Source organism: Podarcis gaigeae (genome assembly GCF_964106915.1).
Source record: "Podarcis gaigeae genome assembly, chromosome: 8".
In the NCBI taxonomy this organism is placed as follows: domain Eukaryota; kingdom Metazoa; phylum Chordata; class Lepidosauria; order Squamata; family Lacertidae; genus Podarcis; species Podarcis gaigeae.
Genome location: NC_139684.1, coordinates 2503013 through 2528444, shown reverse-complemented (window position 1 = coordinate 2528444; position 25432 = coordinate 2503013). Strand labels below are relative to the sequence as shown.

The 25432-nt window shown below is 50.0% G+C and overlaps 1 protein-coding gene across 4 annotated transcripts in view; it reads left to right on the top strand.

Annotated features, from left to right (window-relative positions):
- Positions 1 to 25066, top strand: part of CNNM4 (cyclin and CBS domain divalent metal cation transport mediator 4) — a gene marked incomplete at its 5' end in the record, with an annotated part of 47500 nt that extends 22434 nt beyond the window's left edge. Inside the window, 8 exons of one of the 4 annotated variants that reach the window (XR_014567565.1) lie at positions 8913 to 9056; positions 10013 to 10150; positions 12386 to 12555; positions 13877 to 13976; positions 17701 to 17766; positions 18336 to 18523; positions 19691 to 22821; positions 23038 to 25066. Coding sequence is in view for 2 of the 4 variants with exons in the window: in XM_083753237.1 (XP_083609363.1) it covers positions 8913 to 9056; positions 10013 to 10150; positions 12386 to 12555; positions 13877 to 13976; positions 17701 to 17766; positions 18336 to 18523; positions 19691 to 19897 (1013 nt within the window). Of the gene's footprint in view, positions 1 to 8912; positions 9057 to 10012; positions 10151 to 12385; positions 12556 to 13876; positions 13977 to 17700; positions 17767 to 18335; positions 18524 to 19690 lie in introns of all 4 variants that reach the window. The other 3 variants (XR_014567564.1, XM_083753237.1, XM_083753238.1) reach the window with 3 other exon arrangements.
- Between the last annotated feature and the right edge of the window lie 366 nt (positions 25067 to 25432).

Sequence of the window (25432 nt, the reverse complement as noted above, 5' to 3'; positions counted from 1 at the left end):
AGGCCCCCAGGTTCCGTCCCCAGCATCTCCGGGTGGGGCTGGGAGAGACCCTTGTGTGAGACCCTGGAGAGCCACTGCCAGTCAGAGCAGGCAGCACAGAGCCAGATGGACCCGGGGTCTGCTTCTATTCCAGGCTCCCCTCTCTTTTCAGAGAGAGCGGCTTGGCTTTTGCTCAAAGGGGCAGCAACATATTAACTAACCATGCAGACTGTACATTTACATACGCTTAAGGCAGACTCCGGTTGCCTTGAACGGAGTCCGGCAGTGCCCAGAGCGTCACGACACCCCTGCCCCTGCCGTAAGGGAAGGGCGGTAGTCAGCTCAGTGGGCAGAGCACACACTTTGGGTCTCCAGGTAGGCCTGGAAGAGGCACCTGTCTGAAACTCTGAAACCTGTCTGGAGAGACACTGCTAGTCCTTGTCCAGTCTGGTGCCCTCCAGGTGGCTTGGACTACAACTCCCATCAGCCCAGGACCGCACAGCCTGTTGGGAGTTGTAGTCCAACTGGGTGGGGAAGGCCCTGAGCTTGGTAGAAGGCAGGTTCTTGTGCCCTTCTCCTGTGTTCCTATGCCATCTTCTTTAGGGACAAGGAAAAAGTGGCGGCAGTGGCGGTGGTCTCTGCTGTGATCCCCAGCCTTGCCCAGGCTGCAGTTTCTTAGCAACACCCCTCTCTCTTTCCTGATGCCTCAAGGAGTTTACCACCCACCAGCTGTTTGCTTCTGGATTTCCTAGTCTCCTAAACCCATAATCCTGGGTTTATCTGGCAGAGAGGAGAGGTTGGGAGGGAGGGAGCTGTGCATTTGCTTCTTAATTACTTTGGTTTCCCTGCTCTGTGGGATGGATCCCTGGGGGCCTGGGCTGCCTCTTATTGCTGTCCACTTGCAAAGTTCCTACACCGCTGCTCACAGGACAAAGTTCAGACTCAGCGTTGGAGATGTGTCTTTATTGGGGTGTAATGGCACTTCATTCCACCCAAGGGTGGTGAGAATCCACGCTTGTGAGCAGATGGTGCGTAAAATGCCTCTCCAACTAAAATGTTAGTTTAGTTAGCTGTTTGTGGATTGCCTGTCATATGGCATTTCAAGACAGATCAGCAAGAATGCCGCAGTCTATTAAGCAAATAAAAATATCAAAAATCAAAAGATTTAAAAACTTCAAAAAATGAAATGCAACAACAGGGCAAATTAACATAATGCCATTTCTGGAACTAAACATTGCAAGGACCTGGGAACATTGGTGTGAAGGCACCATAGCACCAATAGTTTTGCCGCCCGTTTGCATTCCATTGGGAAGTGATTCCAACAAAGAGGGAGCCACCACAGAAAAGGCTCTCTTCCCGGTCACCACCAAACACAATTCTCCACAATGGTGTACAGTTAAGGGGCTCCTCAGCCCTTTGCAGTGACTGAATGGGGCACTATGAGAAGAGGCGATCCGTCAGATAACTTGATCCCAAGCTGTTTTGGGCTTTGTAGCTCAGAGCCAAAGCCTTAAACCTGTCCTGGAAGCTGACAGGCAGCCGCTGAGGTTCCTTCCGGCATGGTGTGACATGTGTCTGATTGGGCCCTGCAGTGCGCAGCCAAGGTGCCACATTGTCCACTGGCTGCACCTTCCAGGCCAGCCCTGAGGGCAGAACACACCAGCCTTCACGCTTCCTCTGCTCCTTCTGCCGCTGCTTTCCCCCCTCATTGAGCACACAAAACTGCATCACTCCTGCATGTTCAGCATAGAAGTGCTCTGTTGTTTTGCCACCAGCTCACTGTGTCTCTGTGCCGGCTGCACAGGAGCCAAAGGCCTGTCCTGGGTGTCTGGCACAGAAGCAGCCTGGAGGCATGGATCACTCCCTGCCTTTCGCCCGCTGTGTTTCTACACTAGATGCGCAGGAGATGTGCCTGCTGTGCAGCTGATGGGCAACAGAAGGAAGGGCTGTGCCTTCTCCCCACCACCAACCCACTGGAAACAAAGGAGGGAGCACACTCACTGTGGCAATGCAGTGGGCAGCCAGGAGATGACAGAGTGCCCATGCCTCTGTTGGCAGCCCGCTTGGTTTCTCTGCTGGGTGGGGAAGTGAGGGCTTTCCCCACTTCCTGCCCAGTGCCCGCCATTTAAAAAATGGCTTCCAGTTATAAGAAAGGAGATTCTGACTCAACATCAGGAAGAACTTCCTGACAGTAAGAGCTGTTTGACAGTGAAATTATCTCCCTCGGGAGGCTGTGGACTCTCCTTCCTTGAAGGTCTTTAAGCAGAGGTTGGATGGCCGTCTGGCATAGATGCTTAGCTGAGATTCCTGCATTGCAGGGGGCTGGACTAGATGACCCTGGATCCCTTCCAACTCTATGATTCGATGAGGGCTGTGGGAGGAGGGGCTGAGCAATCTCTCACTCCCATGGGTGGAATTCCTAGTCACCTCTGGTGAGTGGTTAAAAACAAGGGTGAGTTTGTTGTTGTTTAGTCATGTCCGACTCTTCGTGACCCCCTGGACCAGAGCACGCCAGGCACTCCTGTCTTCCACTGCCTCCCGCAGTTTGGTCAAACTCATGCTGGTAGCTTTGAGAGCACTGTCCCACCATCTCGTCTTCTGTCGTCCTCTCCTCCATCTTTCCCAACATCAGGGTCTTTTCCAGGGAGTCTTCTCTTCTCATGAGGTGGCCAAAGTATTAGAGCCTCAGCTTCAGGATCTGTTCTGAGTTACATCATTTTAACTTGCTTGCCCATGGATTGTGTCCAGTAATTTTAAGTTGATTTAAACTTTTTTTAAAACAACATTGCCTCTCCCCACAGCTAGCAAAAGCAGAATTATCATGTTCTGGTCTGACACCAGATCCCATGCAGTGAGGCAGGTCAGGACTTGCAGGATCACAGACCAGGCTGAGGAGGCAAATATCCCCAGCAGAAGCCGAGAGCCAACGGAGGCCCTTGAAGCCTCAGTCTCCAGACTGTCCCTTCTGGGCCCTCAGACAGCGCTCCTCTATTCCATGGCTGCCTCCATGGTGTGTTCCTTTTGCCACTTGGCCAGCAAGGTGCTGTGGGAAGGAGCCTGTGTGGTTCCTCAGGGGAAGGCACCCATTAGGATCCTGGCTCTGGCCCTCCATGCCGCAGTGGCAACAGAGGCTACCCACGAGGGTCAGTGGGGTACTGTTCATCCTCCTGCCTTCTTACTATCTGAACTGCTGTATTCCCTCATAGTGTCTTAAATGTGTGTTGACGCCTTTTTCTGATGCACAGACCATAATTGCCATAATTAACGTGTTCATTACTACCTTTCCCCAAAGATTCATTTCCGCTATTAAGATCAGAGGGGCCGTGTCTCGGTGGCAGAGTGTCTGCTTTGCATGCAGAAGGTCTCGGGTACAGCCCTCAGCCCCGCCAGGTAGGGCTGAGAGAGAGACCCCATCTGAAGTCCTGGAGAGCCTGTATGTGGTGGGGGGGGGTCTCAGGGCAGTGAGGGGAGTGTCTGTAAAAATTACTAGCCCACTTGGACACAACATGCTAAGGATATAAGCTGTCTGTGGCACATGGAGGTGTTTTGAGTGGGGAGAAATCTGTGCCTGGTCACTTGGAGGCAATACTTTTCTCGCCTTGGGCAAACAGCTGCTTTAGGACATTTCATGCTTGCAAGCAGATGGTCATGTATCAGGGCAGAACCTCTGGAAGAAAGTGGTGAGTTTAAGGTGAGTTGTAAGTACAGTGGTACCTCGGGTTACATACGCTTCAGGTTACAGACTCCGCTAACCCAGAAATAGTGCTTCAGGTTAAGAACTTTGCTTCAGGATGAGAACAGAAATCATGCTCCGGCGGCAGCGGGAGGCCCCATTAGCTAAAGTGGTGCTTCAGGTTAAGAACAGTTTCAGGTTAAGAACGGACCTCCAGAACAAATTAAGACTTAACCCGAGGTACCACTGTATACTGTTTATTTTAAATTTATATTTAGTACATATTATGGTTTTATTTGGTTTACATTTTATTGTTTTACTTGCATATATTGCAAACCACTCTGGGATCTTAATCAATAAAAGGTGGCTTAAAAATGGAACAAATAATAAAAAATTTAATTGGTGAGGGGGTGAATAAGTGGCATCTGGTTTTCTGCTGCCAGGTTATTGACAGGTGTTTCTGCACAAAGTTAGCCTCCATCTGTTTTGCATGTCTCCGTGTTCCTGGGCCCAATTCAAAGTGTTTGTTTCGGCCTGAAATACTTGGGACCCAGGTTGTTCTCAGGGTGCCTTTCCCTTTTGACAGACTGGCCAAGGCCATGAGATCAAGAGAGAGGGGACAGGAGACAGGGCCTTCTCTGTAGTGGTGCCCCAGCTGTGGAATGCTTTCCCTCTGGAAGTGCAGATGGAGGCAACATTACTCAGCTTCTAGACCTGGTTACAAAAATGTGTTCTTTCAGGCCTTTGGAGATACCCAAGCTAGTTTGGTTTTACCTGCTGCCTAGCCTCACATACTTGGGAGTCAGCACCACTGAATGTGGCCGGACACTGCCCTGCGTCTTCAGATACCTTGGAAATTGCCTTGTGGTTACTTTGTAATGAAGGGTGGTCTGTTAATTTTGTTAATAATAAACAAATGATGATCATAATGATGCTGCTGTTGGGAGTGCAGAGACCCAGTGATGTTTCCAGGGGAGTTAGCAACTGAGGTGAGAGGTGAAAGGCCACGCTCCATTATGTAGCAAAGAAGGATTTCATATTAAGCTCTGGCCAGTAGAGTTTAGCAGCATTACTATTCCAAGGAAGAAGACAATTGCCCTGACTCTGTCTTTGCTATGCGATTCAGTGATATAGAAACAGCACATTTGTCATGAGAAGTTATGTATTTCTCCTGGAATTAAAGATTAAAGATGGGCCCTTCCTTGCCTCTCCTCAGATTGACTAGGAAACGAACTATTTATTTGCTGGGGGGCTACTTTGAATGGGGATACAGGGACAAAAGGCCAACCCCACAGGGAACCCTCTAACCCCATGAGTCCCATGCAGGAGTGGGTCCCCCTCCCCCGTTTTCCCAGGGCCAGCTCTCTACCTAAGAAACCTTCTCCTGCTCAAAGTGGGAGAAGAAGCGGGAGGGGGGGGACTTCTGGTGCTGGCCCCTCCTTTTGCAGGGAGCGTTTCCAAGCCCCTGGAACTCATTTCTCTCTCAGCAAAATCTCCAGCCCAAAGGACCCAAGCCTAGAGGAGGATGCCTGCCACGTCTCTGCATGATCTGTTAGCCCTGCCTTGCCTCTTGCTAGTTCAACCTCCCTTGGGATCAGGGAATTCTGGCTAATTTATACACTGGTTTGATTGGGACACTCAGGCACTTTTGACACAGGAAGTCTTCACCTCTAACGCATCAGGGGAGCAGCAGGACAATGTGCTCTGGTCAACTTCAGCCCCACATCTGCATGTTGAGCAGGAAGGTGGGGGGGGGAATTTTTGGACATTCAGCTAATTTTGCTTAGAACCCTCCATATAATTGGGAAGCCCAGTTTGCACAGGATTCCCATTCAGGTGGAGATTATAAACATGCTCAGATGAACACATGACGATGTTTGGGTGGAGCCAGCAAGGATGGGCCAGGGCAAGCACCTGTGGCCCCATTCCTTCCTCAGCGCATTCTGAGAGCCCATGAGGCAAATGCTGACCTCCTGGCTTTGAGGCAGCCTTTGCCAACCTCTAAATGTTTTGGACTACAATTCCCATCAGCCCCAGCCAGCACTGGTGGCAACTGCAGTCCCGCACATCTGCCAAGCTGGTCAAGGTGGCTCTGAGGACAGGCCGTTCTTGTCCTTCACATTACTTAGTAATGGATCAAAATGTGCCTCTTTTGTATTTGCTTTGCTTTTTTGTATTTGAAATGTGTTGCACATTCTTGTTTGGAATCAACGCTTGTAGGCAAAATGGCTCTCTGCCCCCCTGCATTAATTAAAACAAGTTTGCCTATGAATAGCATCACACAGTGTTAAAATGACAACATAAATGATTTAGCCTACAAAGATGAGTAGATGGAGAAGACCAATTAAGCATATGAAATGGTAGATACCAAAGGTGAGCTCAGTCCTTATGGGTGGCCAATGTGGCACCTCCAGATGTTAGTTGACTGCAGCTCCCATGGCAAGATGGCTGGGCCAGATCTGGAGTGCACGAGCTTAGTGGTTAAAACATCACCAACCACATGTAAGAATCCTAAAAACCATTATTTTGGGGAGGGGGAGTAACCCAGGAGCGGGGTGACAAAAAAACCCTCCACAGCTTGGTGACTGAAGATACTTAATGACCAGATAATGCTGTATTTCTGTTGGGGGGGGTGAGGGGGGATGGGATGCAGTATGTTGCGGATTCCTCTTGTATCACCCTAACTTTTTGGAGGGGTGCTTTGACGATCAGAAATTTGGGGGAACTGTGCAGTAGCAGAGCAGACCAAATTCTCTGAGGAAGGCTTCAGTCGAGAACTTTTCCCACATAGCTCTGCATGGTGATATACCGTATTTTTCGCTCCATAAGATGCACTTTTTTCCTCTTAAAATCTGAGGGAAATGCCTGTGCATCTGATGGAGAGAATGTGTGGTCCGTGGGGCTGGCGGGAGACCCAGGCTTCCCCCACCAGCCCTGACAAGCTCCCCGACCTGCTCTTTGGGGCTGGGGGTGGAGGAAAGCCGGGCTTCCCCCACCGCCAGCCCCACAAGCTCGGGGAGCAGCAGCCTTCCCATTGCTCCCTGACCTGCTCTTTGGGGCTGGCGGGGGAAAGCCGGAGCTGCCAGCCCCAAAGAGCAGGTCGAAAGGAACCCGAAGGAACTCCCACCTCGCTCCAGAGGCTTCGGTTTGCATTCACTGAAGGTGACTGAACGCACCTTGAACGCACTGAACATACCTTGTTTTAGAGGGGGAGAACCAGAAAAAAAATTCTCCCCCTCTCTGCGCAGCGCCCCTCCAGCGAAGCGGCAAGAGACATGGAAGGGGCTCCGTTTCTCCTGCCGCTTTGCTGAAGGGGTGCTGCGCAGAGAGGGGGAGAATTTTTTTTTCTGGTTCTCCCCCTCTAAAACAAGGTGTTTCCTATGGTCGGGTGCGTCCTATAGAGCGAAAAATACGGTATGTCCCTGTTGCATTCTGGAAAGAGTCCCGCCGAGAGCACCTTCAGAGTATTCACAGCTTAACAGTTCCAAAGGGCAGGAAAGCTCCCAGCTTTAGTGTCCCCCAGAGTCAGGCTCATCTGGGCATCTTTGCTTCACAACACCAGGCCCTGCTGCTGATCTCCACTATCTTGTGGCTAACACATGACCTGCCAGTTTCCAACAATGTGCTCAGGAAGAACCGCAGCGCAGGGAAAGGCAACTGGTTCCAAGGACTTCATTCATCAGGGCAGGATTAAATCAAGAAATAAGAGCTCCCTTCTGTCCATCAGGCAGCGCCCTTGAACTCTTATTCCCAGATTTCCATCATGGGCGGTGGCTTTTTGTCCTCCTGTTATTTAACTGTTTAATTGTTTTTTTCACAAAAAATATATACTGTGTGATTGCAAAAAACAAGAAAACCTCAAGCAGTTTGCAAATAAAATAAAGGAATGAACTTATCGGTGAAAACAGGCAAAACCAACTTTTTAAACGTTGCTACTAAAAGGTAGCTGCAATTCCAAATCAATTCCAGAGATTGTGGCTCTAGGTAGGGAAGAGGGGTTTCCCCATCATGTTCAGCTCCTTTAGCAGACTACAGTTCCCAGAATTCTTTGGGGGAAGCCATGGCTGTTTAAAGTGGTAAGATCCTGCTTTAAATGTATAGTGGAAATGGGGCTGGCATGGGAACCAAGAGCTGGCACAGATGACATTAAGCACCCAGCGATCTCTTCCAAATTCCCACTCGCCCATGGCCTACTCATGTGAGCAGTTCGACATTGAAGAATTGCATGAAATTGCAGCTCCCCCTCCGTGTCTCAGAAACCACCTTTCCCATCAGCAGTGGCTGAGAAGAATTCCTGCCTAGCCTGGGAGGTCTCCTCCCTCCCACAGCGCAGAAGGGGAGAAAGTGCTTCTCCCCCTCCTTAATTGCCAGGACATCTAATTGCCTTTCTGTCTCTCTAATGCTGTAATAGCAGTCAGAATTGCACAGACTGATCCTCCACCGGGCTTCGCGAATGCCCCAAGAGTGAGGAAGAGGAGAGCATTGTGCAAAAGACTTCTGGTTTGTTTTTTCAGACTGTTTTCATGTGGGAACCTTCTGCCTCTCCCTGCCATCCCTGCCTCCAAAACTTCCCACAGCCCTGTCCCTGCTCATGTGCTCAAGCTAGCCTGGCAAACAAGCACAGCCCTATGGAGCCACCTGATTCACAAACTCACTCTGGCCTGCTGTGGGCACCTTGACCTCCTACCAAAATCATTCAAGCCCTTTGTTTAGAGTGTGCGGTACTCTTCCCTAAATTAAAAGTAATCCCTATAGTTTCCCTTGGTCCCTGGTTTGATTTCCTCACATCATTTGGGGTGGTATCCAGTGCTAGTCCTACTCAGAGTAGACCCTCTGAAGTTAACAGACATGACTACCTTAAGTTATTTAATTTCAGTGGGTTTACTCTGAGTAAGACATAGTTGAATGCAACCCCTGACCCCACATCTTGACACCAAGGGTTGTTTGTGACCAGTGCCAGTCCTACATCAGAGTAGACCCATTGAAATAGACACGGCTAACTTAGATCCTCTAATTGGAATGGGTCTGTTCTTAGTAGACGTTTGTTGAATCTGACTCCAAGATTCCAACCCTCCCACCGTCTATGACCAGCTGTCTCTGAGCAAGAGGACAGCTTAGGGTGAGCTGGCCACAGACATAGGATTTCATTTTCCCAGGACTCTGCAGCAGCAACCAGGCAGATGATATGTTTCCAGAATGCATAACACTTGTGACTCTTTCTGTGGTGCTGTAATAGCTTATCTCGCTCTCTCTCCCACAGGTAAATCGCACCTGGCCATTGTCCAGAAGGTGAACAATGAAGGCGAAGGTGACCCTTTCTATGAGGTGCTGGGCCTGGTGACACTGGAGGATGTCATTGAGGAAATCATCAAGTCAGAGATCCTGGACGAGTCAGATATGTACAGTTAGGTCCCTTCCCAACCTCCGCTATTGCCGGGCAGGGAGGTGGGATGGCAGATCGGCTGTATGGTAATAAATATGTGAATATGTGGATAGGACATTTTGTGGGTCTTCCTCTGCACCATAGGGCAGGGGCAGCCAGTGTGGCACCTCCACCTGCTTTGGACTACAACTCCCATCAGTCACAGCTGGCATGACCAATGACCTGAGATGATGGAAACTGCAGCTCACTGATCTGAAGCTGCTTGATTGAGGGTCTCCTGATGATCAGGTTTCATCCATGCAATATGCTGGAAGATTCAGGGCAGACAAAAGAAAGCCCCTCTTCTCACAGAGCACAGTTCAACTATGGAACTCACTTCCACAAGAGGCAGTCCTCTTTTAAAGTCATCTGAGATGGTGGCCATCGCTGCCTCCTGCAAGAGCAGATCCCATAGTTCATGATGCCTTGGCTGGCTCAGAGATACTCCAGGCCTCTTCCCTAATGCTGACCATTTCTTTTTTCAATTGCATACATTTGGCCACATTGCAGCCTGGTCCTCAAGCACAGTGCTTTGCTTTTCCCATGAGTGCTGTGTCAATCATACACTTCTCAGGGAGAACTTTAGGATTGCATTGAGGGATAAAATTGGGGCATTTGCCAAACCTGCCCCAGTGTTTGAGAAGGATTTGACTACTCCCCATGGTGTCCATAGTGTTAACTATGGGTCCCATAGAATTTAATTTGAGTTGTGCAGGTATACTAAAATTGGAATGATACAGAATTTAATGTGTAGCCCTGAGGACTAGAAAGATGTAAATTATATGAAAGCAGAAGACTTCCAGGAGTCTGAGTTACATGCCCTTGTGGTAGGCACCAGGGTGCATGGAACAAGCACACTTTGCAGTAATACACTGAATAGTGGACTTGTTCTTGGGGGGACACCCTTCCTCTCAACCTATCCCCTTCCTCCTCTGCAGCTGACAACCGATCCAGAAAACGAGTGAATAACCAGAAGAGCAAAAGGGACTTCTCTGCCTTTAAGGACAATGACACAGAGTCCAAGGTGAAGATCTCCCCGCAGCTGCTCCTAGCTGCTCACCGCTTTCTCTCTACGGGTAAGAGATTTTGGGAATCACTCCCCACTCTTGGTTCAAAATCCTGGTTTTCTGGAGAAGCATCAAGCACCGTCTGCTGCTCTTGATATAATGCAGACATTTTGCTTTAGGAATCTCTCCCCCTCCCCCACATGTGGAGCACAGGGTAGCAGCAAATGAGTCATGGGCCTTACAAGACACACCTCCTTAACATGACCTTTGACCCCTGAGAGGTGGGTTTTCAGGGCCAACCCTATCATTTGTAATCTATTTTTGTATTCATAATCTGCTTTAACTTTTTTTCAATTTAAGCCCAAAACCAGGGCCTGCTGTTGAAGGGTGCGTGATGATGATGGTGGTGGTATAATAACGCTGTACAGGTCATATGGGCATCAAGAAGCCCAGCAGCTTCAGGCTGCCATGGGGTCCCCACCCTCTGTGGGGCTGTATTTTGGCTGAGTGTAGGAATGTGTGGCATGGGGCAGTTCGGGGAGGAACTGGCATATTTACATGCCGCTTAATACTAAAGCAGTCTCCAAGCAACAACAAAAAACAAAAAAATATAAAGCAAACAATTAAATCATAGGCATATCCGGTCTAAAATACAGCAATACCCTATAAATGCAGTAAAATTTTGGAAAGGTGAAGACACATGGGAAGCAAAAATGGCTCAGAGGGCAGCCTCCTTGACAGGGGCTGCTTTGGGGTTCTCACAGGAGCCCATCTTACCTTTTTCTTGGCACACCAGGGCTGCCCGGCACATTTTTTGGAATTGACTGACTTGCATCATTTGCAAAAAATGCATCCCCACCTGCGCAGGCAGGTACCCCCACCGTTTGATGTGGAATCCTGTTCCCTTTGCTGTCTTATCTTGAGGCCCATAGTAAGAGCTGCCAAATCTGATTTCAAAGACTAATATGAGAGCCTTGTGAGAAGGTCATTCCCATTGTCTCGTTCACAAATTACAGGGGATTTACCTTCTCAGAAAGACAAGCCCTCCATTATCCTGTCTGCTGTGGCTTTAGGCTTGAATGGGAGGTTGCTGCTGGGTCTGTCTGTTTATCCTCCCCCCTCTTCCTCGGCATCCTTCCTTGCATCAAAGTCAACAAAACACAGCCCCAATATGGTTGGCAAGTTTCTAGGGAGGGCAGCCAGCCAAGGATAGGCTACAACTGGAGATAGGGCAACGTAGGTTGTATCCAGTGCTGCTCCTACTCAGATTAGACTCCCTGCAATTAATGACATGGCTAACAAAGGTCCACTGCTTTTGGTCAGTCTGCTCTGAGTCCACCTTAGATACAACCATTTGCTTGCGGGGGGCAGGAGCTGCAAGAGGGAGCAGTGGCGTAGCATGGGTTGTCAGCACCCGGGGCAAGGCAAGTAATTTGCGCCCCCTAACCCATGGATTTGTACCCCCTAACTCTAACCCCCAGATGTTGCGCCCGGTGCGGCCGGGCCCCCCCTGCACCCCCACACTACGCCACTGAGAGGGAGCCTTGCTCCTTAGAACGCGCAAATGGCAAAGCCAGCTGAGAAGGAAAACGCATTGCCAGGGAAGCCCCACTGAGAGAGGCAGAGACGGAGACCAAGAGAATATATAGATTATGGCGGGGGAAATCCCAGGGCGCTGCTGGTTTTTATTAAATTGTTATCTATTTCATAAAATTTGCATGTCACTTGATAGTAAGAAAAAAGACCTCAAAGCAATTTACAAAAAGAATGGAGCTATAAAGTTATCAATAGAAACATTTAAAGGCTGCTATTTAAACAAACCAATCCGTTGTAGATCTGGGAGGGATTCTCTTTGCAACTCTCCATACCTTTAACAAACTACAGCTCCCAGAATTCTTTGGAGGAAGCCGTGACTGTTCAAAGTAGCATCGTAGCACTTTGAATGTTTGGTGTGAACCTGGCCGGGCTCTGTATCATCCGCAGTGACTGGCCGTGGCTCTCTCCCAGACCTCCCTGGAGAAGCTTTGGGGATGGGCCTTTCTGCGTGCAAAGCAGGTGCTCTGCCGCTGACCACTGCCCTTCCCCAACAATTCTCACCCACTGAGGGTGAAGAAATATCAGGTCGATAGGAGCCTGAATTTCTGGTTTCAGTACACATCTCCCCCCCACCCCCCGCCAACAGCTTTTTTCCGGGTTTCACTGCTCCCACTTCTTTGCAATGCCTGGACCTGCCCTGAAAAGTTGGTTCCCCTGGATGTTTCCCTCTGGGGTCTGACTTGCATGTCCCCTGCCTGCTTTTTGCAGAAGTGACGCAGTTCACCCCCTCCCTCATTTCGGAAAAGATCCTGCTCCGCCTGCTCAAGCACCGCGACGTCATCAATGAGCTGAAGTACGACGAAGAAAACAAGAAGTGCCCCCAGCACTTCCTCTTCAACAGGAACAAGCCGGCCGACTTCTTCATCCTCATCCTGCAGGTAATCCAATCCCTTTGGCGTTTGGAAGCAGGGAGGGAAAGATTCTCACCAGTTTAAGGCAGTAGTGGGCGGGGCCAGGGGCAAAAGTGGGAGGAGCAACAGATGAGACTTTGCTACAGCCAGCTGCATTCCAGCCCCGCAAAAGAGTTTTCCCCACCCAAGGAGTGCTCAGAGGAGGAACGGAGAGGAGCATTCTGAGGGCCAGGTAGAGGGCAGCATTGGACCCCCGACATGAGGCTCACCCCCCCTCCATTGTGCGGTATGGAACAGGAATGGCTAAACTGATGCCCTCTGAATGATGCTGGACTCCCAGATTCCCTCAGTCCAGCATGGCCAGTGGTCAGGGGTGATTGGGGGTCCCCAGCCAGGGGGCCAGGAGGATTGTGGGAAGCGATCCTGGGTGGGCCCACAATCTGTGAGGGGCAGAGGCCAGCCTGTGTGGCCTTCCAGCGCATGTGCGCTGAGGAAGCTGTCCTGCCATGCCCCCTCCCCCTGCCCCTGTGGTGCTCGGCTTGAAAAGTCAGATGAGCGCCACACCCCATAGTCACCTTGAACTGGGCTTAACCATCCATGGGGGGTGCTCTGGCACAACCCACAGGCTCCCCTCAACTCCCCTCTGCCACCTTTTCGCTCCTTCAAAGATGTATTGCCCCAAGCCGGGTTTCTGATAGGTGTTTCTCAGTTCCCTTTGTTCCTGCTGCCACCACAGATACTTGGTTCTGAACTTTTCTCACCTCTTGCATAGCCAGTCAAGAGGCATGTGGTGCAATTTAGTAGCACATGAGAATGTGGCCTCAGTTTGGAATTATCTCTTTGTTCCTTTGTCTCCTACAAAGTGAAGGCTGATAACAATACTGACCCTCCTCTATTAATCCAGCCCTGCTGCCCTCAAATCCTCTCCCCACATCCACCTCTTGCCCCAACTCGGCTTCCACATTGTCTCCCACCAGCATTTAAACCCCTTTTCAAGCTCTTATCCAATCACCAGTCATTTCCAACTGCACACACTGCCTCCTGCTTCCAACCTAACACATACCTTAATTTAAATATTATAGTTAACCTACACATTTACCTTACAATACTGCACATGCACACAAATACAGATGTTCCCTAAAGAAATGCCCAAACTTCTCCCACACCTGTTTGTTGCAGGTAGAGGCTGACATTCATAGGCTAACTGTGCTCCCCCCGCTCCCCCCCCCTTTGGAAGCTTGTGTGCCATTTTTCACCTTCTCATTGAAAGATCCCTTTACTGCGGGGCAACTGCTGCTGACTCTGGAAGCTCCTGAGAATCTCATGTGACTCTTTGTCTTTCTCACAGGGCAAAGTGGAGGTGGAGGCCGGCAAGGAGAATATGAAATTTGAGACCGGTCCTTTCTCCTATTACGGAGTGATGGCATTGAGCCCGTTGGTCACCACAAGTAAGGACCTGCATGCGGAGGGGGCCAAAGGGAGCGGCCACAAAAGGGGCAGGGGCCAGGCACCCTTCCCAGTGGAGCCCGCTCCTTCTGTCCGTCAGTGGCAGTCCTTGAGGGCGGGAATGGTCAGCTGGCAAGCCGGGCCCAGGAAGTATTGTTTTTACCAAGCCCCCTGGGTGGGCGTCCACCTGGGCATGCAAACCCTGATGGACTTCAGCTCCCTTCAGCCCCAGCTAGTAACTTTGGGAGGGCCCCACACACTTGCCACCTCTGCCTTAGGCCTCGCTCAAGGCATGGTAGCAAAAGGTTATGCCCATCATTCACTTATAAGGGAAGGCAGATTCCCTGGGAGAGAAGGAGGGCTCAACTCTCCTCTTTAGGCTTTGGATGTGACACACTATCCATGCCAGAGCGCATGTGCTCCATAAATGGGTGGGCCTGATTGTTCCCCCCCAACAAAAGGGGTTGTGCTGCAGAATACATATCATGCACCCCCTGTTTGCAGAAAGGCCTGGCTTCCAGAATACATGCCCATCCCAAGATGCTTTGCTTTTCCCTCGTAGCTGCACCTCCCAATCCTGGAGGAGACTGGCTCTTTCAAAGAGGGCTCTTTCCCAGCCCTACTCAGAGATTTTGGGGATTAAACCTGGGACGTTTTGCATGCAAAGCTCAAGTTCTACCAAGCTGTGGTCCTTCCATGCTTGGGGCCCCCTTGCAGTATCAGAGGTTTCTGGGGCACAGCTTTTGACTCCTGTGTAGCCAGGCATGAATTCAGGAGCTGACCCTCACTAGGACATTGCAAGAGGTCCTGGCACTCATCTGGAGAGCGGGCTGAAATAACCCCTGAGCTGTGGCAACCAGAAACCACAAAACAGCCCCCCATGAGCGTTTGAAGTTGCTTTCTCCCAACTTAGGCTTGTTTCTCCATGTAGCCCAGAAGCAGAAGCAGCTCTCTAAGGTGTTGTGCAGGACTTCCCCAGCCCAAGACCCGTAATCCCTTTAAGCAAGAAGTTAGGGCAGCAAGAGGCCGGCCTCCTCCTGATGTTGTGGGCTGCAGTTCTTATTGTCGCTAATCATTGGCCTTGCTGGCTGGGGCTGCTGGGGGTTGGAGTTCAAATCTTGAGGCACCACATTGTTTCCCCTATGTAAAGGGATTGCACCTGGGATCTTCTGCATACAGTCTTCATGTCCTAAATCAGGAGCCTCTCGCTCCTTGAGGGCCGCTTTGTCCTCTGCTGGCATCCCTTTGTCTTGAGAGACAGTGGAGTGCACCTCAGGGCGTGAAGTCAGACCCCTGTGTTAGCAGCACCCAAATGACCTGGGCTGCTCAGACAACAAGACCCCTTTCTTGGCCTCTCTGATGTGGTCCACAGGAAAGCAGAGCAAGACCTTTGGCACCAGCTTAGCTGCAGGAATTGCTGGAAGGAGGCGGACAAGGCGCCATCCAACCAGCTTAGGGACTTCACTCTGGATTTGTGTAGGGTTCACTCCTTAGCCTTTTCTTCTCCCAGTGATGTTCTTCAAAGCAGCGGAGGTTTAGGATCAGAGTTTTCCTTCTCCTAGAGGGGTTCCCTTCCCAGGTTGACAAGCCCCATCTGCCCCTAACTCTGTCCTCTAGGGGATGGAAGAAGGAACAGAAGTATATTCCAGAAATTGCCCTGCTCAGTTGCAAGCTCTTGAGCTCCACACTCCATTTGCTGCCCTCTTGCATGAATGAATGGGTGCTTAGTGCTAAATAAGCCATTGGCGGAGGGGAGGGGGTCCTCTTAGGAATGGCAGTCCCCCCCCCTTTTCAAATCACCACTCAGGTGAATTGGATCTCCCCTTTCCTTCCACATAGCAGTCGTGTTACACCCCCTACCGTGGAAGGTAAACAGCCACATAGAAAGCTGCCTTACGCTGAGTCAGAGCATTGGTCTGTCTTCCTCAGCATTGCCTACACTGACTGGCAGGAGCTTTCCAGGATTTCAGAGAGCGAGTGTCTCCCAGCCCTACCTGGCGATGCCAGGGCAAGGCAGATGCTCTGCCACTGAGCCCCGTCCCCTCCCCAGGACGGGAAAGGCAGAATGTGTGCAGTGCGGAAGGAGATAAGGTGGTGGTCAGACCAAGGAAATTCCACCCCAGAGAGGTCAGGCTCAGAACAGTGGAGACAAGATCAAACGACAACAAACAGGGACAGATATATACAATCTTTTGTGCTGTATTAAGATTTGTTTGTTTGTTTGTTTGGGGAGGAGTGACTTGCAGGAAAGTTCTCATCAGCCTAAGCATGCCAGCGTGGGAACAAACTCTCCAGTAATTTAACACTGGACTCTCCCCCCACCCCGTGGTGGCACCATCTCATTCTACATCTGTGGCTCTGCTTCTGTGTGCTCACTTCTTGGGCTTCCTCAGAGGAGAAGGGCCACAGCTGGGTCAGAGGGGGCAGAAGAGGAGGAAGGCTAGCCAGCCAGGAAGACTGGAGGTGAAGGTTGAGGGAAGAGTGCATGTCAGGGGCCAGACATAATTGCTCTGGGGCTGGCTGGGCTCACCGGCCACCACTGCCCATCCCAGCCCTGATGCTTGAAGAAAGCGGACTTTGCCGCTTCTTGGGTTCCTGCCGTATTTGATGTTAGACGTCTGCCCCCTCGTGGCCGACCTGGTGCACATGGTCCTGCGCCACATCGTGCCAGGTGGCTCCTGTCCATCTATAGCAGGGCTGGGGGACCTTTCTCAGCACAAGGGCCACTTTCCCTTCTGGGGAATCTTCTGGGGGCCACATGCCAGGGTGGCACGTCCAAAGCCCGAAGTCACTTTTATCGAGCAAGCTCATTTCCACACATACACATTCCCCTCTTGCTTGTTAGGAAGGAGGATGGAGTTCAAGGAGACCTAGCCATGCCAGGACACTTGGGGGGGGGGGTGGCATGAAGCAGGACCTGTGAGGGGTAAGGCCTGTGGGGAGCCCCAGAGTGCCAGGCAGAGAGGCCTGGAAGGCAGTGGTCAGCCACTGAGCCTGAGATTCCCCACCTGTGAGCCAGTGTTTCACATTATTGATTTTTTCACCTAAACAACTACTTGTGGTTCAACACATTTCACAGCTTCCCTTGTACTCTTCCCTTGATATAAGCCTTTATCTGATTTTATTCATAAAATATTATGAAAGCTTTTTCATGATACAATAAGATAAAAGGAAGCAAATCAAAAGCAGAACAGAGAAAGAAAGATCACAGAAAATGCAAGTCCTCTCTGAAAGGTGGGTCATGGCCCTTTTCTCACACAGAAAGGGGGGGCCCTCCCACCTCCCACCTCCCACCTAGGAGCTCTTCCCTTCCCTGCCTCTCAATCAGGCCTCTGTCTGAGAAGCTGCCTGAGGCCAGGCCAAGTGAGGTGGGCACTGCTGGCCATGGGCTTGGGATGTTGCTGTGAGTGGCAGTGCAGGGGGCACTGATCCTGTCCTTGGCCGCCAGAATGTTCCCCTGCACAAGGTCGCCTGGAAGCAGCCAGAGCTTCATAACAGCGCAACAACAGCTTGCAGCGGAGGATGCCCTGTGGCAAGCACAAGCAGGCGTGGACTTCTGGGGGAGGCCATGCCATTTGGGCTTTCCACCAGGGGCACCAGAATGGGCTAGCAACAAACCTGCAAAGGGGCTGTGGGATCTTTCTCCATAAGCAAAGGTTTCTTTGACGTCTCCTTTTGCATCTCTCTCTCCTTCCTGTCCTTCTCTGTGTCCATGTCGGGTTCTAGCTTTGCCTGTTGTGCCCCAGCACCAGCCTCTTATGCCCCGAGCATCTTTGTTTCCCAGGGTGTCAGGTAAACAACACTTGTGCATGGCGTGAGAGGTGCACATTAACCCCTTGCCTGGCAGGTTGCATTGACCCAGCCCTGCTTTCTGGAGGGCACCAGATTGGCAAAAGATGGTATTTGGGGTACATAAATTGGAAATGCAAATGCACTGGGCTGCCGATTATTTTCTTTACAAAAATTGTGTTGCGCTGCAAAGCCCAGTCCAAAGTTTAGCCCAAACAGCCCCAGATGTGTTTACTGGGGCTGATGGGGATGCTGTCCAAAACCTCTGGAGGGGCCTGGGGAGGCAAAAGCTGCCTTAACCCACATCCCCTGCTCCTCATGGCTTTTTCTTTCTTTCTTTGTTGTTACCTTTTTTAAGTGTAGTTTTAAAAGCTGGCGTTAAAAGCAACAAACGAGTTGATCCAATTTGAGCAAAAAGCAAATTGTTCATGCAGCCAGAGAGTGCATGATAGCCCTTTCCATTGGCTTACACCCCTCTTGGATGGCATCACTTTTTGCACGGGTGGCAAGAGAGTTCGAAGGGGGGAGGAAGGGCACGGCTTGGTCCCTGGCTCACTCTTCTCTGTGTCTAGTTTCAGAGGTGCGTTCTCCATCTCATTTGAGCAATCTGAACCGGTCGGCCTCCCTCTGCTACCACGAGCGCTCCGACTCCATCTCCTCCAACTTCAGCGGCAGCAACAACCAGCTCAACGCCAGCGCCAGCTCCCAGTACATCTCCGACTTCAGCGTCCGTGCCCTTACGGACCTGCAGTATATTAAGGTGGGTCTTGGGCCTGAGTCTCAAGAGGCACTCAGCTGTAGGGGGGGTGAGTAAATGAACATGTGTTGCCCTGCCCACTTTGGATCCTGGCCCACCACTGACAAGCAGCCTTGAAAGGACTGTGGCCCTTGAGCTGAGAAAGGGCCAGACTTCTCCTGCTTCAGACTGCAGGTAGTGGCTTGCAGGAGAGCACACAGCTGCCCTCCATATCAAAAATATGGTAATCTCTTCACAGAGGAAGCTAGTTTGTCAGGGAGAAAGATTTCAGCCTTCTCCCTAACATGCTAACTTTTCCTGTGTGAAGGAAGTTATTTTGTGCGGATGAGCATCCCTTCAGGTCTGAGGTAGATGTTCCCTTGGGGATCTTAAGCCAGGGCTGTTGGTGTTCTGTGCAAGTGCAGACTTCAGTCCCAAGTGCAAAAATTCTGCAACCTGAGTGTTTCAGCAATTTTTATAAAGTACGTTTCTAGTCCTTATGGTTGTACATGTGCTGGCGATGCCTTGGGAAAATTCAAAAGTCAAGAGGCAGAGATCCAGGTACCTTTTCTGTCAGTCAAAGGGCAGGGGGTCACCTGGATTTCCTCATGATTACCAGAAACAGAATTGGTTAAGCAAAACAGTTAAGTGTGTATTTAAGAAGATGCATTTTTAATAATAATAATAATAAATTTACATAACCTATATGCATTATGAGGGACACGGGTGGCGCTGTGGGTTAAACCACAGAGCCTGGGACTTGCTGATCAGAAGGTCAGCGGTTCGAATCCCCGCGACGGGGTGAGCTCCTGTTGCTTGGTCCCTGCTCCTGCCAACCTAGCAGTTCGAAAGCATGTCAAAGTGCAAGTAGATAAATAGGTACTGCTCCGGCAGGAAGGTAAACAGCATTTCCTTGCGCTGCTCTGGTTCTCCAGAAGCTGCTTAGTCATGCTGGCCACTTGACCCGGAAGCTGTACACCGGCTCCCTCAGCCAATAAAGCTAGATGAGTGCCGCAACCCCAGAGTCAGTCACGACTGGACCTAATGGTCAGGGGTCCCTTTACCTTTACCTATATGCATTATGGAATTTTGCTTTTATCGTGCAAAATTTTGCTTGGGGGGGGGGGGGAGGAATGGTGCACACTGAGCTGTGTTGAGGGTTCAGCTTCTGTCTCCTTCTTCACCCGGCAGATCACACGCCTCCAGTATCAAAATGGTCTCATGGCCTCCCGCCTCGAGAGCTGCCCCCAGTCTCCCGAGGGCGGCACCCCCAAATTGGACACCTCCTTGTCAGAAAAGGTGGAGACCTCAGTGACGGACGAAACAACCAGCCTTTTGAACGAGAGGAACTGCCAACACCACAAAGCAAACCACAGCCCCCCAGACAACGTCGTCTGACCCTGGCCTTTGGGCGACCCGGTCTGGTTGGTTTTGCCTCAGTCCTTCCCTTCCAAAGACGAGAACTGGGGGGCGGTGGGGGGGAACACACTAGTGCCCACAAGAGGATTTTGATTGTGTACCTACAAACCTCAGGTAGTGGCTGCAGCCAGGGAGGGAGAATATCCAGATAATGTTTCTCTCTAAGCTCTCCCCATATCCGCATGTGCACACACTCTTCCTTTGCAGGACAGTTTGATCCGTCAACGGCTGGCAGCCTGACCGTGGAAACAGCTGCCCAGCTGCTGATGAAAAGGATGCGGGTTCTGGATACCAAAGGGAACTTGGTCACGGAGGGCCAAAGCCCAAAGTGTGTGCTGCAATCTGGATGCTCCTGTTTTCATTTCAGGCGGGGGTTGGGGAGGGGCTGGCTGCCCTGAAGATTTCCGAAGGGAGTTTGCTCCCTGCTTGCTTTTCTACACCAGCTTGTTATTTAAACAAACAGAAAGAGACGAAGTGGCACCACGGCCAGGCGCGTTCAGAAGAGAGGAATCCTATTCTGGAGCACACCTGGCTCTTCTCCAGCGGAGACCACCTTGTGGAGAGTGGCACTCCCTGCCTCCAGTCCAGAGGCTGGCAGGTAGAGAGACCACACAGAATTGGCCAGAAGGAGAGCAGGGCAGCTGCTGGGGTCCTACGAAGGCAACAGCAGCCCCTGCTGGGAGGACAAGAACCCTTTTACTGTCTCAGGAAGTTCTGTATCTTGCATGTTGTCTGGGCGTCTTAGCTGTTATTCTGTTATATTTTTATTTTTTTTATCCAGCCCATTGGGCACTGGACAGGAGACGAGTGTCTGACAAACATCTAGGAACTAAGCAGGGTTTAAAGGTTGGTGGAACCTGCACTCTGCCCCTGCCTGCCTCCTGGGGCAGTGGGAAGAGTGTTTCTGCTTGGAGGGAGGGGAGCTGTTGCTTCCTCATTCAGGCTCTGATCCACTGAAGAAAGTGTGCCCCAAGGATAATTAGATGAATTGTGCCGCTTCACGAATGCTTTCCTGGTGTGCTGTACGAAAAGCTCCCTGGAAATCAAAAAATGAGTGTAGCAGGGAGAAGGCAGGGCTAGAATTTGTTGTACTCTTCTCTACTTGCAGGGAGTTTATGTACTCTTAGTTGTTGCTCTTGTTTGTTTTTACATGGGGGGTTGGGGAACATTCAGAAATGGTAACCTCCAGATACAGACTCAAATGGTACAGTCCCTTCTGCTGATTTCTTCTCCCGTGTAGATCAGGCCAAGAATGATCAGCTCTGCTAGGCTTCTAGTTTCAAGGTCTCATGCGGAAATCTGACAGAGCCAGTGACAGTTCCCAGATCCTGTATGTGGTGCCTTTTGGGACTTAACAGAGTTGGAAGTGACAGTAGCAGTTGCAGCACAGGAGCAGCCCTGAAGGGTTTCCAGATGCAGGAGTTTTCAGTCATAACTGCAGTAATAAATTGTGTTTTGCTTTGTTCCTGTAAAGCCTGATTTCTATCTAAATTGCTCGTGGCACATGGGAAAGCAGCAAATTCATGCAGTCACTTACTGTGGGGGAAATGCCACCACTTGGAGGTGTCCCCTCCATTCTTCTATAGTTACTTTGGATAGATTAGTTCTTTCCACTGGGTGGAATCAGGACACAGCCACGTTGAGGATTAATTTTCAGTGGTCAAGAGTCTTTTCATTATGCCTCGCTACAGAATGAATCCAGCCCAGCCGTTGCTGCTAGGTCAGTTTGCCCCGAGGGGATTTGGGTGGTGTGCAGACATCTCTCATTATAGTTGCCCACTCTCCACCTTACTAAATGGAGCTCAGGACCATCTTCAAACACTTTTGTTAAAACTGCTCTGGAGATTTGAAGGGTCACATGTTCAGGACCTCTGCTCTGAACATCCTCCTCTGATCTTTGCCCTCCAACCCTCAGCCCCCCGAAGGTCTCCTGCCCCCCTTGCCTTTTGTCCTTGCTGCCCCTTCATGCCCCCTTGCCTGGCACTGTCCCCAGGGCCACCTGCCTAATGCCACCTCTCTTACTTCCTTCAAAACCTGCCTTCTCCGTGAAGCCTTTGGACACTAACAGCAGACCACACAACCACGATCCATTCATCCCCAGCATCACACAGTCACACATGCTGATGGGAGTTGTGGTCCTGTGCATCTTCTAGAGGGCACCTGGTTGGTAACAAAGCTTAAACACTGGCGATTGAAATGCTGCACACATTTTACCTGTGTGCACCCCATTTCCCATTTTCCTTCCCTTCGTCTGCTTAGTGTCAAATGAGAAATTGTAAGCCCCTCAGGGCAGGGAACCTGCCCTTTTGTAAAGCACCAATGCACATCAATGGCATTATATCAATACTACAGTTGCTGCTAATAGTAACATTACAGGTACTGGCCAGTGGGTGCCCACCATGACTGGTCTTTTCCAAGGTTCAGCTGAATCTCTCCAGTAACCTGTGAGGAGTCCTGGGTTTGTGGCTTTTTTGTTTTGGGGAAACTTGTCCAAGGGCAGAAATAATCTGTGTTTGCATCTGCCTGCTGAGGACTCTGCCCTCATGCTCTTAAAAGGTCTGTCTTCACATTCTGATTGACTCTCCAGAATCGCTTCCTTTGATCTCCACTGAAACCTGTCAGAAACTCTTTGGGCTGTCCAGTGTCCAGTGGCAGGAGGACCAGAAGGTGAGGGGGCTGGAGAGGCATATTTAGCTTTGCAAGAAATGCAGGCATTTTGATGCTGCTCTCTGTGATCCCCCTTTTACTTTCTCTTCACCCGGGCAGGTTGTTCTGTTGCAGAGCTGAGGAGCCTGTGACCCTCGGGATGCTGCTGGACTACAACTCCCATCATCCCTGACTATCGCGGGAGCTGGTTGGGGCGGTTGGGAAGTGAAATCTCACAGTATTTGGAGGGCCACAGGGTTCCCCATTCCTCTTACTAAAAGGATGAGGCGTCTAATCCAGGAGAAGACACCAAATCCAGGGTGGAAGATAAGGAACCAAGGCAGGATGGAAGACATTGCAGCTGTATCACATCGCCCAAAGGCGTAAGAAGGTGCCCAACTCCAGGCATAGGCCAGGGATCACTTGGCCCTTTCCAGCCACCGTCTGCTGGATTGGGGAAGAGTTGCAGTCAGGTGGCGCTTAGATGATTCAGTCACTCTCGCTGTAGAGAGTCAGTGTTGCCTGTTCCCCAGAGAGTGCTCCCTTTGCATCTCTCCGCCCAGTCTCATGGCTTATTCAGTGACCCTGGCGGAGTCACAGGTGCCTGCTTCTGTCAGAGTGTCATTCACTTGAGGACTTGTGTTTCATGAGTCACAGTGTAAAGTACAATTATATATCTGCACAAAAAGCATGTGAAAATTGATGTAGGCAGAATGTGAACCTCTCTAAGTAGGAGTGTTTGGATGAAAGGCAATATTCGTTCGCTGTAATTTCACATAAACCAAAATGGAGTTGGAATTGGGCTTGGGCCTGTTCACTTGGAAGCAAGTCCCACTGTGTTCAGGTGGGTTTACTCCCAAGTAAGTGGGTACAGGAGTGCAAAAAGTGATCTGAAATTTGGTCACTGGGTTTGGCTTGGGGAGGAAGGGACCATCGCACAGACTGTATGATTGTACCCAGATGTGTTGATGTTCTATTAAATGGTGTAGCAGGATTGTACTTTTATAGCACAGCATTGCACTTCAAACATTGCAGTTTCTCATAGGAAACATGTTGGTGGGTAAAGACACCCAAGAGGTTTTTGTACCTGAAGCAGAAAATACAAATGGTGCCCCCTCCACTAAAAATATAATTTTAAAAAACTACAGGATTTCAAATTTGCTGTCCTCAGTTGTTTTGCCTAGCAGAAGGCACATAGATCACAAGGCTGATGGGAGTTGTATCCAAAACTTCTGGAGGGCACTAAGCTGGCAAAGGCTGGCATATAGGAACTTTGCCAACTTCCAAGTGGCTGGGAGACTTTCTTGGCCCTCAAACCTCTTTTACAGGGCCATAATAGCTTTGGGAAGGTGACGGGCTTGCAAGGACACCCAGGTTTAGAGCCAAGCAGTGTTAGCATTTCCTTAGTAAGTTCATGGCTCTGGACAAAATCACGGACTCATAGCCCCAGGTGGACATCCATCAAGCATAAAATGAAGGGTTGCCAACATTTTGAATGCCATCTGTTGATATGCCTTCAACAGCAGCTCAATCTGAGGACAGCAGTGGGGAGTCCTGTTTAGCTCCAGTCAAGCTGCTGTGCAGGCACAACTGTAAGCCTGGCTGGTGCCCCTCCCAACTCTCCCTTGGCAACCCTGAGAGCACTGCAGATCTCCAAGTGGCTTCTGGCTCAGTCAGGCCACGGGGTGGGGTAAAACCCCCAAGGGAGCTATGTTCTGGTTTACCTTTCTGACCTCCTGTGGGATGACAACCTGTCTAGTATTTTAAGGGCAGCGTTGGAGGTTCAGCAGAAGGAAAGTGAAAGTGTTGGAGTGGTGAAGTTTAAAAGTTCCAACAAGCAGAACGCTAGCACATCAGGGAGAGGGCTGGGTTGCATCTTTCTTCCCTGCGCAGCTAGTTCTCTGGTTGCAGGGATTTGTTTATTTTTCATAAGAAAAACTGTGACCACCCATCTCATGATTTTACCTGCGTGACCAGTCCAGGCCAGTATTTCTTAATTCTCTTCCTGCATTTTCCTAAGCACAATTGACTTTGAAATGTTGGGTTAGGTTAGCAATACTTGATTCTGGAACTGTAACTGGGGCGAGGGGAGTAGTTCCTTCATTTGCTTTGTGACTGGTTTTTTAAAACTGCAGGATCCCTTTTCCTGCCTCCAGGGCTATTTTCAATGGATGTCTGTGCTTCTAAGCAGCTTTAATTAGACTGTATATGTGTCTCATTTGAATGTAGCTTTTTGTCTGAGTTCTAAAATTTTGTTTTGTGTGTGGGGATTGTTGCGGTTTTTATTTCCCTTTACAAAAAATATTGTTATTATTATTATTATTCCTAAGGAAAGCACAATGGTTTTTCAACATTTGCCCCTTTGTGGGTGACATGATGTAATTTATTGTCTTTTTTCTGATTTTAAAATACAAACACTAAACCTAAGATCCTAGCTCCCATGAGGGAGACAAGCTTTTAAAAAGATTATTATTATTATGTAATAAATATTACCAAATCAAAGTGTGGTGGGAAATGTTGGTGACTTTTCTTTCAAAGCCTCTAAGTGGGTTTGCTCTCAGAGTCAAGGTTGTGATCCTGCAGGAACATACTGAAAGGGGGTTGCGTAGAAATCAGTGGGACTTACCGTATTTTTCGCTCTATAAGACGCACCAGACCACAAGACGCACCTAGTTTTTGGAGAAGGAAAACAAAAATATATATATTCTGAATCTCAGAAGCCAGAACAGCAAGAGGAATCGCTGTGCAGTGAAAACAGCAATCCTTCTTCCTGTTCTGGCTTCTGGGATAGCTGCGCAGCCTGCATTCGCTCCATAAGACGCACACACATTTCCCCTTACTTTTTAGGAGGGAAAAAGTGAGTCTTAT